At 34.8% G+C, this 14,046-nt stretch overlaps 2 protein-coding genes across 3 annotated transcripts; one reads left to right on the top strand and one right to left on the bottom strand.

Annotated features, from left to right (window-relative positions):
- The first annotated feature begins 140 nt into the window (after positions 1-140).
- Hyccin (PI4KA lipid kinase complex subunit hyccin) lies at positions 141-10,647 on the top strand. The gene is made up of 9 exons (XM_043418389.1): positions 141-472; positions 726-948; positions 1,631-1,765; positions 2,426-2,551; positions 2,702-2,919; positions 3,052-3,198; positions 3,349-3,479; positions 3,615-3,731; positions 5,825-10,647. Exons 2-9 carry the CDS (start codon positions 799-801, stop codon positions 6,382-6,384), a joined length of 1,584 nt encoding a protein of 527 aa, XP_043274324.1. The 5' UTR covers positions 141-472; positions 726-798; the 3' UTR covers positions 6,385-10,647.
- On the bottom strand, positions 9,490-13,225 carry LOC122410250 (cingulin-like). 2 transcript variants are annotated; one of them, XM_043418390.1, is made up of 9 exons: positions 13,069-13,225; positions 12,586-12,743; positions 12,109-12,462; positions 11,889-12,035; positions 11,443-11,678; positions 11,116-11,301; positions 10,845-11,007; positions 10,696-10,760; positions 9,490-9,897 (listed from the first exon to the last, which is right to left on the bottom strand). In XM_043418390.1, exons 2-8 carry the CDS (start codon positions 12,739-12,741, stop codon positions 10,722-10,724), a joined length of 1,281 nt encoding a protein of 426 aa, XP_043274325.1. In that variant the 5' UTR covers positions 12,742-12,743; positions 13,069-13,225; the 3' UTR covers positions 9,490-9,897; positions 10,696-10,721. The 2 variants fall into 2 exon arrangements, with proteins under 2 accessions (XP_043274325.1, XP_043274326.1); XM_043418391.1 differs by having other exon boundaries at positions 12,995-13,196.
- Between the last annotated feature and the right edge of the window lie 821 nt (positions 13,226-14,046).

Genomic DNA, 14,046 nt, shown 5'->3' with positions numbered 1-14,046 from the left:
TAGTTTCACGACGTTTTTCCTAAATTATTGTTTTGCAAATAATCATTTTTTCTCGTTTTTGCTGTCACACGGTTTTTTTAATCGAAGCATTTGCGATACCACTTTTTTTTCGGCACGTTCAAATACAAGTTTGTCGTCTGAAAATGTAATAATGGTAATAAGCCATCGCGTCGCTGCATGTTTTTGAGTATTCCGTGGTCATGATAGCAAAGTTTATATCGGCGTACTTCATTCCGAAAAGTACGTCGATACATTGAGGATCGTGGCGGGTTAGAAAGGAAGTAGTGTGTGGGTGTACTGTGTTGGCGGACTGTACTCAGCTTCGAAAAATCATTTTTTTTTTTAGTTTTTTTTGTTTTTCCAAAAGACTGTCAAGAGGAGTCCCTCGTGTGGGCTGTCTTATTTGACAGTTTGCGATAATGTTAGTCACTCGCGGTTTTTACCGTGATATAACAATGTGCAGATAAACGAGGTAATGGTCAGAATTTTTTTCTCAATTTCGTTCGTTCTAAAAATTCGTCATTCGATAAAACAATCATTGTTGCTTAAACGCATAGTATTTTCTTTGAATTAAAAGTTTGAAGAGATATCGCTAATTGACATATTTTTTTTCTGGAATAAAAAAATTGACTCAATAAAAATTCGTAATTCCACCCAAATACGTCTGTAACATAGACAATTTGGTATTAAAATAAAAAAAATAGTTTATCTTTATTTCATTACAGTGAAAAACAAATCAATTACACTTGTAATATTTCGATGTTTCTTACACGAGAAACAGTATAATTAACCTCAAACATGACCGAGAGCCTCATCAATGAGTGGCTCGCGGACTGTGCTGATTTCACTTCTACGGAATTGCACACCTTTGCTAAAACTCTCGCCCAAGACAATGAAATCGTCAGAGCTTTGTACAATCTTCTTGAAGAGCGCAGCAAGTACAACGAGGTATTCAATTTTTCTTCAGTTCTTTCACAGGAATTTACATCAATGAATTTAGACAAATAACTTGGGATTTCAACAAGTACATTTCACAGAGGTTGCTTACCTTTTAACATCTGATAAATAACCAGTTTATCGTGAATGAAAACTTACATCCTGAAAAGCATGGACACATTTTTTTTGTAAATCATTATTACTACAATATAATATCGAGACAAGATGACTTTGTAAACAAATACCAAAATAGTACAAATGGAACTTCTCTAAAAACAACGAAAAATAATGTTCCAAGACCGGTGGCTGCGAAATTTTTGAAAATGATTTTTTTCAATATAAGAACTTTGTACAGAAAGGATAGAACCGATTTTTGTGATAAAAAATATACTTTATAAAATCTACTACTATATTTCCTGACAGATGAAAATGCCATTGGTGAAACAATTAAGGTGAATATTTTTCAGTTTTGGCTTTTCTAACAAATAGTCCCAAATTTTTGTGAAGTTTCTGATGTTCTTAAATCAAAACAGACATGTCATTTCGTTTAACTTTGGTCAAATGAAAATTTATAGTAATCGCTACTTTCAAAAATTACACAAAGACATTGCACGCATTTCATTTCATATTTCACTGTCCATGACTTGATGTAGTTTTTATTGTTCTGTTAATAAATAATTTGAATTATTTATAGCTCGTGGACACTGTGTGCAATCAACTGTTCAACTTCTACAGATCAAGGGAGATCGAATTACAACGATTCACACTGCAATTTGTTCCGACGCTGATATTCATATATCTGAACTCCGTAGCTCATGGAGATATCAAAGTAAGATGAAATTGGATTGCCGATCAATTTTTTCTCATAGATTTTACATTTCAAATATATACACAAATAAAAAAATATCGTCACATTTATTCGCCAGTGAGCAGTTTATAGCTCTTGATTTTTTTGGTCCTATACTGCAAATATGGCGATCGGAAAGGAAGTGGAACAACAGTAATATCCCGCGACATGTTCTACATTGCATAATTGCTGTGCAGCGCGTTTTTTCTCCTCTCATATGACATCAGTCGAGTGTAATAATCGAGATAACGTCTCGAGCTGCAATTAGCTTAATTGTAACGTATCTTTTAAAGGATTAAAACGCCACGATGCGTACGAAGTTGCAGCAAGGTCAACGTCTGTCTTACAATCACAAACTAAAAATATACCTTCTTCATCTAATCATGTCTTTTGTCTTCGTTATGACACGGTTATTTAAATCCTCATTTGAATCAACATGCCATTTTTTATGTATTCTCAAGACCCTGGTTTTGATCTCTATGAGTTCAAGGAAAACGTGAATGACTATGAAACTTGAATGTAGAGAATCAAATGAAAAAGTAGAAAAGAAACTTGCACAGTGATCGATTTCTTCATCACAATTATTTTCGTTGCTTTTGCATTTAGTGATGTTTTATTCATGTAATCGATTTTTACGTGTAGAATTGTCGATCTGTGGAAACACTCCTGATTGGACTGTACAATTTGGAGATCGTGGACACATCTGGCGAGGCAAAAGCAGTTTCCTTCAGGCTACCGTCACTTGCGATGCTCTCCATTTATCACGAAGTAATATTTATTACAATATTTGTTGCATTATAATGGGACAAAAATGAAAGTTCAGCTCCTTGATTTCGAACAGCTAAAGCTACGTCAAGTTTTTTCTAAAAAAACCTGGATGATGAAGAATTTTTGATGAATGAAAGAATTTTTATTCAGCCTGCGAGTCTCGCACCAGCTTCGCTTACCGAAAGCGCGGTGCGTCGTTTCGAAGAATGCAACACTAAACTCGTCAGTTGGGGACCGCTCCAACAAGTTGAGACGTTGAACGCTCAGAATCGGCTCAAAGTGATGACCGCTATTCTTTTCATTTACAACCAACAGCTCAGTTACATCAACAAATCAGCGCTCGAACAATTTGCCAAAGTTGCGACAAAGTGAGTGATTTTTTAAAAATAAAATTCAATCGTTCGAGGAATCCGGTTTGCGAATTCGACAAACTTGTCAAATTATCAGTTTTTCAAGCAATTTTTGGAAAGCTCCGATTCGAAAACGCTTCTCATTGACAGACTCGTGACTCAAGGATTTACGAAACCGGGACATCACCAGCGGTCGTCGTACGGAAGTGAATCGAGTTTCGTGCCACGATTACTGCCCCGTATTCCTGTATCGAATCAGTTTCTTCTCGAATTTCTACACGGAATTTATTTTGCTATGTAAGTCAAAGTCACTTGAATGTATTCATTTCTGTTCTAACTGGTGAGAAAACTGTGCTGAAACGTTTCATGTGTTATAAATAAATTAATCAAAAGTTTATTCGAACGAAGTATAAAGCAGGAAGATGTTTACGAATTAATGATTTACAGGTACAATGACTGTTGGTACGTCGGTAGTCAGGCCGTCGAGGATATTCATAATCGTGCTTGCTACGACGGTTACCCTGACGTAATGTTGGTGACGAACGCTATACGGAATTCAAGCAGTTCAGGACCAGCGGGTACGAGAAGAATTTCATTACTCAACGTTTATTTTCGACGCGTGCGACGAATGCAAATCTATCACTTTCATGCAATCATTTAATGGTTTTTTTGTTTATTATTTTTTTCACAATCGAATAATTTTTCCATTACAGGACAGCCTGGCGAAGGTCCCATGGGAATAAGCGTTGCTTTATCACCTGCTACAGCCACAGCCACCGTTTCAAAATCTATGATTACAAACGCTTCCTTCAGGACCAAAAAATTACCAGGTGAGTACAAATCAAGTTATTTTTATTCTGTTTCTCTTCGAGCGGACTTATTACGTTTTCTATAATAAATAAACTGTTGAACATAGTCAATGAGACGTTCGTTCTCGGGGAATGTTCGATGCTTATCAATGTTTGCAGACCAATATATTATTTTGAATGCGTATCTGATACGATTTGTTGGTTTGCTATCATGAAAATTTGTAATATTTCATCAAACGTATTTGCGAGGAATTTGTTCAGGCTTAAATGCTTCAATTTTTGATTGAAAAAATGTTTAAATTCTACGATTTTAGTTTTCTATTGTTTGTTCCATCCATGTGAATTTTGTATGAAGCATGAGTTAAAGATTCTTTGATGAGTAACAAAGGTGGGAGTTATAAAAAAAATGGAAATATTTATTTAAAAAATGTAAAACAATTGACAAAAGGAGAGATGGGTTGTTCGCGGTATGTAATATTATTAGACGATCTCGACGAGGCGTTGTTCGATTCGAGCGATCAAAGAAGCGTACAGGAGGAGCGTGAGGTAACGAGCAAAAATATCCAGCAAGGAGGAACGGTTGGTGGGAGTGGGAGTAAGCGGCGTGCGTGGTTATGGAAACACACGCCGCAATATTCGATGGAGGATGATTTGGATAGTGCGGGAACGAGTGTTCAGCAAAAATCAAATTCTTCGTCGTTGGAAAATTCGAGGCGGGAAAGTTTGAATAGTTCGCACGGCTCGCCGAGTAGAAATTCGTCGCCGAAAAGGAATCGGGATTTCCAGCAGGCAAAACAACGCGGAAACATCGAAAATACATCGTCGATGATAGAAGAGGTACACCGTAGAAATCGTAAAGAAAATAAGGATCGCGGTGGCTCGCCGAGCAACGAGAGTCGTCTCAGCGCTGGTGCTCGTCTTTATCGCGTACTCGAGGAACAAGCTTTGGGCGAAGCTATCGTCGCTTCCGTCGACACCTCGTATGTAACTCGGAGAAGACCAAACAGCCTGTGTACCTCAGCTGCACTCTCGAATTATACACGGTATCCTTCAAAACGGAAAAAAAACAACAACCATAGAAAAGTGCAAAAATTCGTACTTAAGTAATCGTTCAAATTTGAGACGATTGACGACAGCACCGGCACACACTTTTTCTTCGGCAATCAATATCACCGGTGGCGTGCAAAATCGAATTTGATTTTGTCGCCGTACTTGCCAATGGATTCACTTGGTTCATTTCATCGACGTACATCTCACCGTTTTATTCCGCACTTTTTCGAATCTTTTAAAATTTACAATTTCACAATTCACGAGCGCACACGGGTAAAGCTTTTTTCTAGGCGGAAAGCTATGGCGATGGAGTTACTTTTCCACGAGCAAAGTTGGCAACGAGGCTACGCATCGATCACAGCAAATTACACGGCTTCTTTACACAATCCTACGATCACACTACATATTTATATTCATAGATTGATATTTCCACTCGATTGACAGCACTCTTTTCTAAGACTCAATTTTCTATTAAAAATCCGTCACATCGACCCCTCGTGTGAACTTTGAAGAAGAACTGTCAGTTTACGTTATTATTGAAATCAATTTGATCAAGAGACTCGGTAGAGCCACCTCGTCTACTGTCCCGAGGCTCACCGAGGCTCTCTCTTCATAAAGCGATTCACGGTGGTTGCTGTGATTGAAAAAAATCAGTATTGGACGAGAAATTCTTTCGTAAAATCGTTAGATTGCCTTCTCTTGAACTAATTGCATACCGAGGCACGTAACGTTGATTTTGTCCATTTTTTTGACGAATAAAAAAAAGATGTTTGCATCAATGGCTCACGAGCTTGAGTTTCGCACAAAATGTGTTCGTTACAATTGCGTGTTATTTACGAATTGCGATATTTAATTATTATACATAGAAAGAATAAGGAAAGAAATTTTGGGATGTTTGTCACAAATGTGACGATTCAAATTTGTGAAAAATGAAGCTGCTGGAGTCAACTTTAACCGCGTTAATAATTAGAGAATAGTTCTTTCAATGTATTTATAATCTTATGCAATTTGGGAATTGAATGAGCTATGAAATACTTGTAAATGCTCGTTTGTCTTATTTGCAGATGATATACCGATCCAAGTTGTGAAGGACGAGGCTGCTGGCGAGGGTAAGCCAAATTTGGTATCAATAACGGAAGAGCAAGAGGGTGCTCAAGATCCTAGTCGAGGTGGTTCGATACGTCAATCACGAGAGATAAAAGATCGTGCGAAAATGGCGAATTTCGTTTTGGGCAAAAAACCCCGTGACAAGGATGGAAAATCGTCGAAAAATGGTTACGTCAGTGGGGAGAAAGAAGGAAAGAAGAGTAACGCGCAAACGGGTACGAAAGACAATGTAAAGGCGAGTAGATCGATGCTGAATAACGATCAAACTGATGGGACGAACGAGATGACGTTAAACGGAACGGGGATGAAGAAAAAATTAAATGATAGCATGGTAAATAGTTCGACGAGCGAAACGAGTGTTATGAATCATGGCGATGTAGAACAACAAACGAGGCATGGAATTTTATCCTCGACGGATGGTATGATCGACAATGTAGAGCTCGAAAGCTCGGTCAGTCTGAGATCGCACAACGAGTCCGATTCTCTTGGATCCTCCGTTCAGGTTAGCTCGGTCTAATAATATTTTACTTGAGAGAAGCAAAACAAAGATCAATCGGAAAATTTATTGGAGAGTGTTGTGAGCTCGGGAGAAAAAAATATGTTTGAAAAATTCATGTTTGATACAAAGCGGATGCATTTGCCAATAATGAGCTCATGGAGAAAAATTAATTTATTAGCTTTGCGTAAATGGAGTTACTAAATCTACGTTTTGGCAATTTCTAGTCGTTTCCTCGACGAATTTTCCTCGCAAAATTTATCATCCTATCGGTGTCGTCTCAAATCAAAATTATACACAATAATCTTGCAACCTGTTTTCTTAGCTTATTGCGAAAATAATAAATCATTCCATCCTAGAAACTATAGAACGCTGTTTGGAAAAAAATGACACACTTGGGAAAGATTAAATGGAGGAAAATCCGTTAAGAAAATGAAGAGAAGTTTGTCCTTGTTATTTAATCTAATTAATTTTTTTGATAAACACCATCATTGGGTTCTGCTGTTACCAGCAACTGCATTCGTTATTTGACGGATGAATTGACCGATGTTATTAATTATATTAATTAATTTTGCATTTGCCAACATTTGCTATGTTGGCTAAATGCTCGAGGATGTTTTTTTTTTCGTTTTTTTTTTTTTATATATATATAACAAATAATATGCGATCTCGGTTTGCGACACTTAACGACGCATTTTTGCAACGAATGAATTCACGTGTATTTATTGTGCGCGAAAAAATGAGGTTTCAAGGAAACCATTATTTTTTTCTATTCCAATGTTTTACGGATGGACACAACATTATGGTAACGTAATTTTGGACAAGGTGTACAGATTAACCACGGATATTTAACGCTGATTTTGCTTTTCTCCAAGGAAAAGACGAATTCACGAGGGAGCTCATATTTCTCATGCAAATAATAACAAAAAATGTAGATCAGACCGGGAACAATGGAAAAACTAAACGAAAAAAAATAAAACGATTAGGAAGATTGATAGATACAGAGTTTATAAACATGAAGGGAGAGCAATAATGCTGATCCAATGACATCAATTTGGACGGAATGATGAAAAAAGTGGCTGAATAATCCGTAAACCGATTAAGTTATTGAATTGATGAATAAGAACGTAATGTAGTAAGTAAGTATTGTTCTGCAGTAGCAGTGATTCAATCATGGAGTTTAATCAATCTTCTGAATATAATACAATTTTTAAATCAGAAGATTCGACAATGGAAAATCGAAAAAATAACAAAAAAAATCGTCATTAGTAGCGTAGAAAAATAAATCAATACATTGGGTGCCTATTTTTACCAGACGTGTAACTTCGGCATCGTCCATCTCATTTTTTCCTGTATATTTCCAAAAATCTTTCTAACTATTCGAATTTCACTATACGTGTTCACAATAAACAAGTACCAGTATCAGGGGCTTGAAACACACCATTATAAAGTTCAACAGGCAATAAAATTTTAATTCTTTATGGATTTTCTCAATGGTTTTTTAACGTTCTATTCTGAAATGAATTTAATAGTTTTAAAAGAGTGGTTGGACGTTCAATACGATCAGAATTCAGCGATTCAGAATACGCAAACAAAAAGTAGCATAAAATATCCATCGCGTAATTAAATTTTCTGTACATATTTCGAGTGACTTTTCGAAAAATTATAACATTTCATTTTTTTCCCCATCAGTTAAAGATTATCAGTCGAGGAGGATGAAATTTTTGCATAGAAAATCAATCATCAAAAAATTATAAAGTTGAATGTTGACTTTCTTCATTTTTTTTTTATTACTGTACTAAACTTTTGGTAATTGAGAAAAAAAAAACAATTCACGGTATCAGCAAAGCAAATAAAGTGGAATTATTCATTGATAAAAATCACGCATTATTTACAATAGCTATAACAGTTCCGCGATAGCTACGAACAAGTTCAGAAATCACTCGTATGAATGTTTACCAATTTTTTATGATTGATTCACAAAATATTTTTCAGAAATCCGAAAACCGAAGATAGTTAAACTACTTATATGAATACGGTCCGATATATGTCAAAGTTTGCCCCGGGAAAGTTGTGTTTGTTGAGACTGTGAAAAATGTTAATACTCTCCGAGATATTTACTAAATAACGAAATGAAATGTAAAGTTGTTGATTTTATCCAATATCAAAATCACTGCCACGGGACCGTAGTTTAGACGACTCGATCGCGTGACTAATTGATAAATAAAAAAGCGAATAGTAAGAACAAGAGAGAGAAGCAGGCAAAACTGAACGAGGAAATCGTTTGAAACAATATACAAATATTGTAATTATATATTTGAAGCAATTAAGCATCCATCTTGTTTGTATATAGTGTACGTAAACCGTTCAATTATGTAACATTAATGAAAAAAGAAACAAAATTAAATTCATGTGCAGATATTGCGAAACGAGCGAATACGAGCTTAACCCAGACGACAAAATTATCCAAATTATTGGATTTCCACAAATTTTGAATTATTGTTTCCTAGAAAATTCTATCATTCTATGAATCATTTTAGTTGAAAAAAAAAGATCAACCGGCCAAGTCAAGACATGCCACGATTTTTTTTATCTTTCCCAAAAAAGGAAACATCGAAATTAACGAACAATGTTGCTTTCGTGTAATAGATTCCGATTGTACGTCACAATCATGATTCAACTTTAAAGAAAGGAAGATCGATAAAAATGTATAAAATGTCGAGCAATGTTGTGAGCTTGCCGTATGGATTAAAACGTTTTGAACAAAAACGTGGGATTTGTTATTTTTTTAGCGTTGGACAATTTTCTTTTCTCCGATGCGTTGAGGCTGCGACGAATGTTACTTGTTTTACAAATTCTATGCAATTGAACCGCACGTTTGCGCCCGAAAAAGGACATGATAAAGGAAATTGTTGATACTGATCCACTTGTGTGTGTGTATGTACGTATGGACACGTTTTTCGAGAATTTGCGCTATGTTAGAACGAAATAGGGGACAAACAAACGATAATTTCAGTGGATACTGTTAAATTACTCGTTCTAGTGCCTGGAAATAATTAGAAAAACAAAACAAAAAGTGAAAGAAAATGTGAAGTTATATGAATTATTCTTCTACCAACGAAAAACTATTCTTTTTTTGCATTTTATTAACTTTGTAGAACAACGTATTGTAAAACGTAGGTCAAACATATTTTTTATCCATTAGTACACGAAATTGTAGGATCATCAAAATTTTGGCAAAATATGAAATTTCGGTAAATTCTGTCGGTGTAGAAAGATAGGGGGAGAGGGGGAAAGTGTTCCCAAAACCTCGAGTGATCCTTCAATTTTGTGCACCAGTGTGTACATACTTGACAGTGATTTCTTTTGACGAAAACGTCATACGTTGTTAATTTCTTATCAGAGATTCAGGTCTAACTTTTCTCCCTCGACATTAAATATCTGATTTTTGGCGAGCGCTCTTACACAGGCGCAACTGTTAAAGCGCCTTGATGAATTCCCGTGGAATTATTTTTCAACCCGTCGATCACAATGCTGAAATCGAACAAAACCTTCAATTTTCAATAATTTCGTAATTATTTTTCAATAATTATTTACTCACTGAAAAACTTGAATTTAAAGAACCCCATCTTTCGTTTTACTGTATATATAAAACAAAGCAGACAAAGAATAAACAATTGTATATACCGCTGTAACTACGAAAATTTCCTGGCAATTACTGACGGATAGTTCCACTGATCGTGACGTATTTATTACTCTTTTAAATCGCCGTTATTTATATTTTCGTTTCTCTATTTCTCGCCAGATTGTACTTAATTTAGTTTACAATTTCATTTTGTTTTTAAGAATTTTTATTGAATTTTATACACTTTGAAAATGAGATGGGAATAAGTTGAAAAAATGAGCCGAATAAGTATCGATTATTGTCCTTTCAACTGCGAAATCTTTTGAAGTCAGTGGGATTATTTGATCGAGTAAATTGCATTCAGGAACACATTATAATCCAACCTAGTCCATCGTTGAGAAAAACTCAATTTCGAAAAATTTCTTCGTTCGTGATCATTCAATTTTTGAATGCTACAATAATCAGCGAATCCACATCTCCTCACGAACAACAAATAAAAAAAATACAGAAAGCACATGATATTTTGAAAAACTTTCATGATATTATCTATAAATGTGTCAGTTTCATGTGTTGAAAACAAAACATGAAAATTCCGAAATGTATAAATATTGAATGACGTAATAAAACCATAGAAGAAAATAAACCATGCATGAATATTATATACGAGTGTGTCTAAACTTCGTGCTGAACCTTGCACGTTTGCTTACATATTTTCACCGGTTTTCCATTTTTATCAGTGCTCCTTTTCCAGCATCTCTTTCTCTTTCCGTAACTGAAGAGATAATAGAAAAATTGGAAATTCAAAAAGTCTCCAAAATCAAATCAGACAATATATTTTGTGGTTGATTCAATTTACCCGATCGATTTCCTTGTCGTACGTCTCCTGACCATAAGCCACCAATTCTTCGATTTCATCAATCACTTTTTTAATAGTAACGGAAATTTCATCTCGCTGCGTATAAATTTCCTGTTGGCGCGTCTGAGCATCAGCGAGTTTACATTCCACACGTTTTTTCTCACTATGAACAATAAAAATTACAAAATGCTTACGAAATCATTATCTCAACGTTTTTCATTCTGTCGTATGAGATTATTCATGAATTATTTATGAAACGAAAGAAACTTGCTTCAATAATTCACTGAGCTCGTAACGAATCGACGCTAAATGTTCATCGCACTCGTCTTTAGTTCTTTGCAAAATTCTATCAACAGCTTGACTGTTTTCCTCTGCTGAAAGCGCAGTCTCATCCTTGATCATAGCGTTCATCTGGGCAACTTTTTTCTTTGCCTCTTCCAGGATTTTTTTCGATTTTCTACGATAATGGAAAGAAAAGTATAAGTTTGTTTCTATTCCACAAATATAATTGAAATTATTAGAACATATTTCAAGAGGTAAAACAGAAAATGTATATGACCATAAGAAAAAAACGTGAAATACGAAGATTGGAACTCACTGGAGACGTTCATATGTTTCTGTTATTTCGGGAATTTTACTATGTAGATTGGAAACTATGGACAAATGGCTCTGCAATTTTGCAATTGCCGGGTTTTTAGATTGCATCGCTGCCTCGATTACATGTCGCTGTTCTATTTGATGTTTCTTTTGTTCAATGAGTTCCTTAAAACGAGCCTCGTACTGTTCTGGCGATCTTACGAGTTTTGACTCGAGCTCTTCTGTCATTGTGCGCATCTATACAAAAATTAAAACGTATAATACATAGAAAACTGTGAGAAACAAATGAAAATAAGCTTATCGCTCCTACATCAGTTTCTCAAACCGAACCTAATCGGACTCTCAATTTCATCTGCTTTGAACATAAAAACCCAAGAAAACGAGTCCACATTTTACGAGTAAAAGCTTGTAAAGTAGTCTTTTGTTTTAGATCATTTAAAAGCTCACCTCAATTGCTTCACTGACTAATTCTCCATGTTTTTTCAAAACTTCAAGTTTTTCTTTTTCGAGAACCTCAAGCTTTCCTTGTGCTTCTGAAATTTGAGCTTTTCTTGGCTCTCTTAGAGATTGCAAACTTGCAATTTCTGCAGTGTACTGAAAATGCATTATTTACTACTACTAGTCAAGTGGTTAAAACAAAATGAAATAAAAGCACAACGAAGCAAACCTGTTCTTTGAGAGTTATTTTTTTAGCAATTTCTACAGCTTTTTGATTCTTCAGTTCTCTACATTTATTTATTTCTTTTTTGATGTTGTCAAGGCGTTCTTGTTTGAATCTGCGTTCTGCAATTGCTTCTTCTATCTTTTCTCGTTTCGTATCCGCATAAAGCAGAAAGTTAGATAGCACTTTTGCCAGTTTACAAGTTTTTTTTGGTGTTGGACTAGTCAAGTCGGTAAGACAAAAATCCTTCATAAATATGTCTGAGCAGATACCAGACATTGCTTCCGAAAGATTGATTAGCGATACCATTTCTGGGTCAAATTCAACCAAAGTCAATGAATTTGATTGATCCAAAGTTGGCTTAATTGGTTAAAAAAGAAAAAAAATAAATTCTGTTAAAATATCACATAATCATTTACATTGATCTATTCAATTTAATTTTTTTCTTTCCGTATCATAGTGCATCTAATATATTTCACTCACTTTAATTATTGTTGCGTAATCTATGTGACATCTATTAAGAAATTGCTTTATAAGATTAAGCACATATTCTTTGGTCGGATTTTGAAGATCCTCAAGAGTCGACGGTAAGCCAACCTGACTGAGGCTGTTATGAATTATTTCCGGACGCAAGTCCATTGCTGAAATTTTAATCCCACAGCACTATTCTTTACAAATCGAAAAACCATTTCAATCCTCCTCAAACCCGAATTTATTCTGATTTACAAAAATCTCGTATGCAATACAATTGAAAGATGATTGCGAATGAAAATTATTTTTTTTACAAATTAATCAAAATCGATTGTTTATGAAAAATTTGAGTTCTGCTCGAATGTTTGAAAAAAATGTAGTGCACAAATCGGGAGAAAATATATAAGTTGAAATGTATAACCTCAAATAAATGATGCTGTGCGTAGAAAAGACTAATAAATTTGTCTCGTTTCAAAAAATTGTAAATTCATATACCTAAGTTTTTTATTTCACTCTCGGTGTAAAATTACAAACGTTGGTAAAACAATCTAATAGCGTGAAAAGCAACCATTTGACATCGCGTTGTAATCGCTATAATTTAAGACAAACATATCCGTTGAAACTTCAAACGAGTGTCCGGTGATTTTTATTTGAAATTCATTGGCTGCCACAAATGTCACGTGATTTCTGGCAGCCAATGAAATCGATTAAGAACTCGATAAAGTATATACATATCAACGACGACAAAGAAATCGATCAAGTAAATAATATCAACCATGAAATATACTATCCAATTTGATTTGGGAGAATTTTCAGGTCCCAATTTTTTTATTATCTATTCAGATATGGACGGAAAAATAAATGTTAAAAAAGTAATATTAATAAAAATAGTGAAAACTGGTGAAAATATTTAAACAACAATCAAATATTCAACCTATAACACGAAATTCGACAGTCGTATAAAATAATATTCATACATGGTTGTTTTCTTCTATGATTTTATGTCATTCAATATACATTTCAGAATTTAAAAAATACGATCTACCGAAAGATGACCAATTTGCATTTCGAAAAGACGTAAAATTTACAACATTATTTATTTAGCTAACTCTTCTGGTTGCTATGAGATATAATAATGCAATTCAAGTTTATATAATTAACGTGATCTATCAGTTGTTCAGTCAGTAAAAATCCTGCTGCACGTTTTATTCCGAGTAGGTTGATATTTGAAAGAAAATATGAGTTACACGCTATTCTCATTTTATCAGAGAATAAGGTGTAACCTTTATTTTTCTCATAAAATCAAGGATGTCCGAGTAAAAAGTGTAACCATTTTGCAGCTATCTCTCTCGCGCTCACGCAAGCACCACGCAAATGATAGATCACCTTACGAGTGTTCTACTATATGAGAATGAGATATACGTCACGAAGGATCTACTTACCTGGAGTGCATTCGGAAAACACCAACAACCG

Source organism: Venturia canescens, chromosome 4 (assembly GCF_019457755.1).
Source record: "Venturia canescens isolate UGA chromosome 4, ASM1945775v1, whole genome shotgun sequence".
Taxonomy (NCBI): domain Eukaryota; kingdom Metazoa; phylum Arthropoda; class Insecta; order Hymenoptera; family Ichneumonidae; genus Venturia; species Venturia canescens.
The sequence above is the reverse complement of the archived record's forward strand: the minus strand, read 5'-3'. Positions and strand labels throughout refer to the sequence as shown.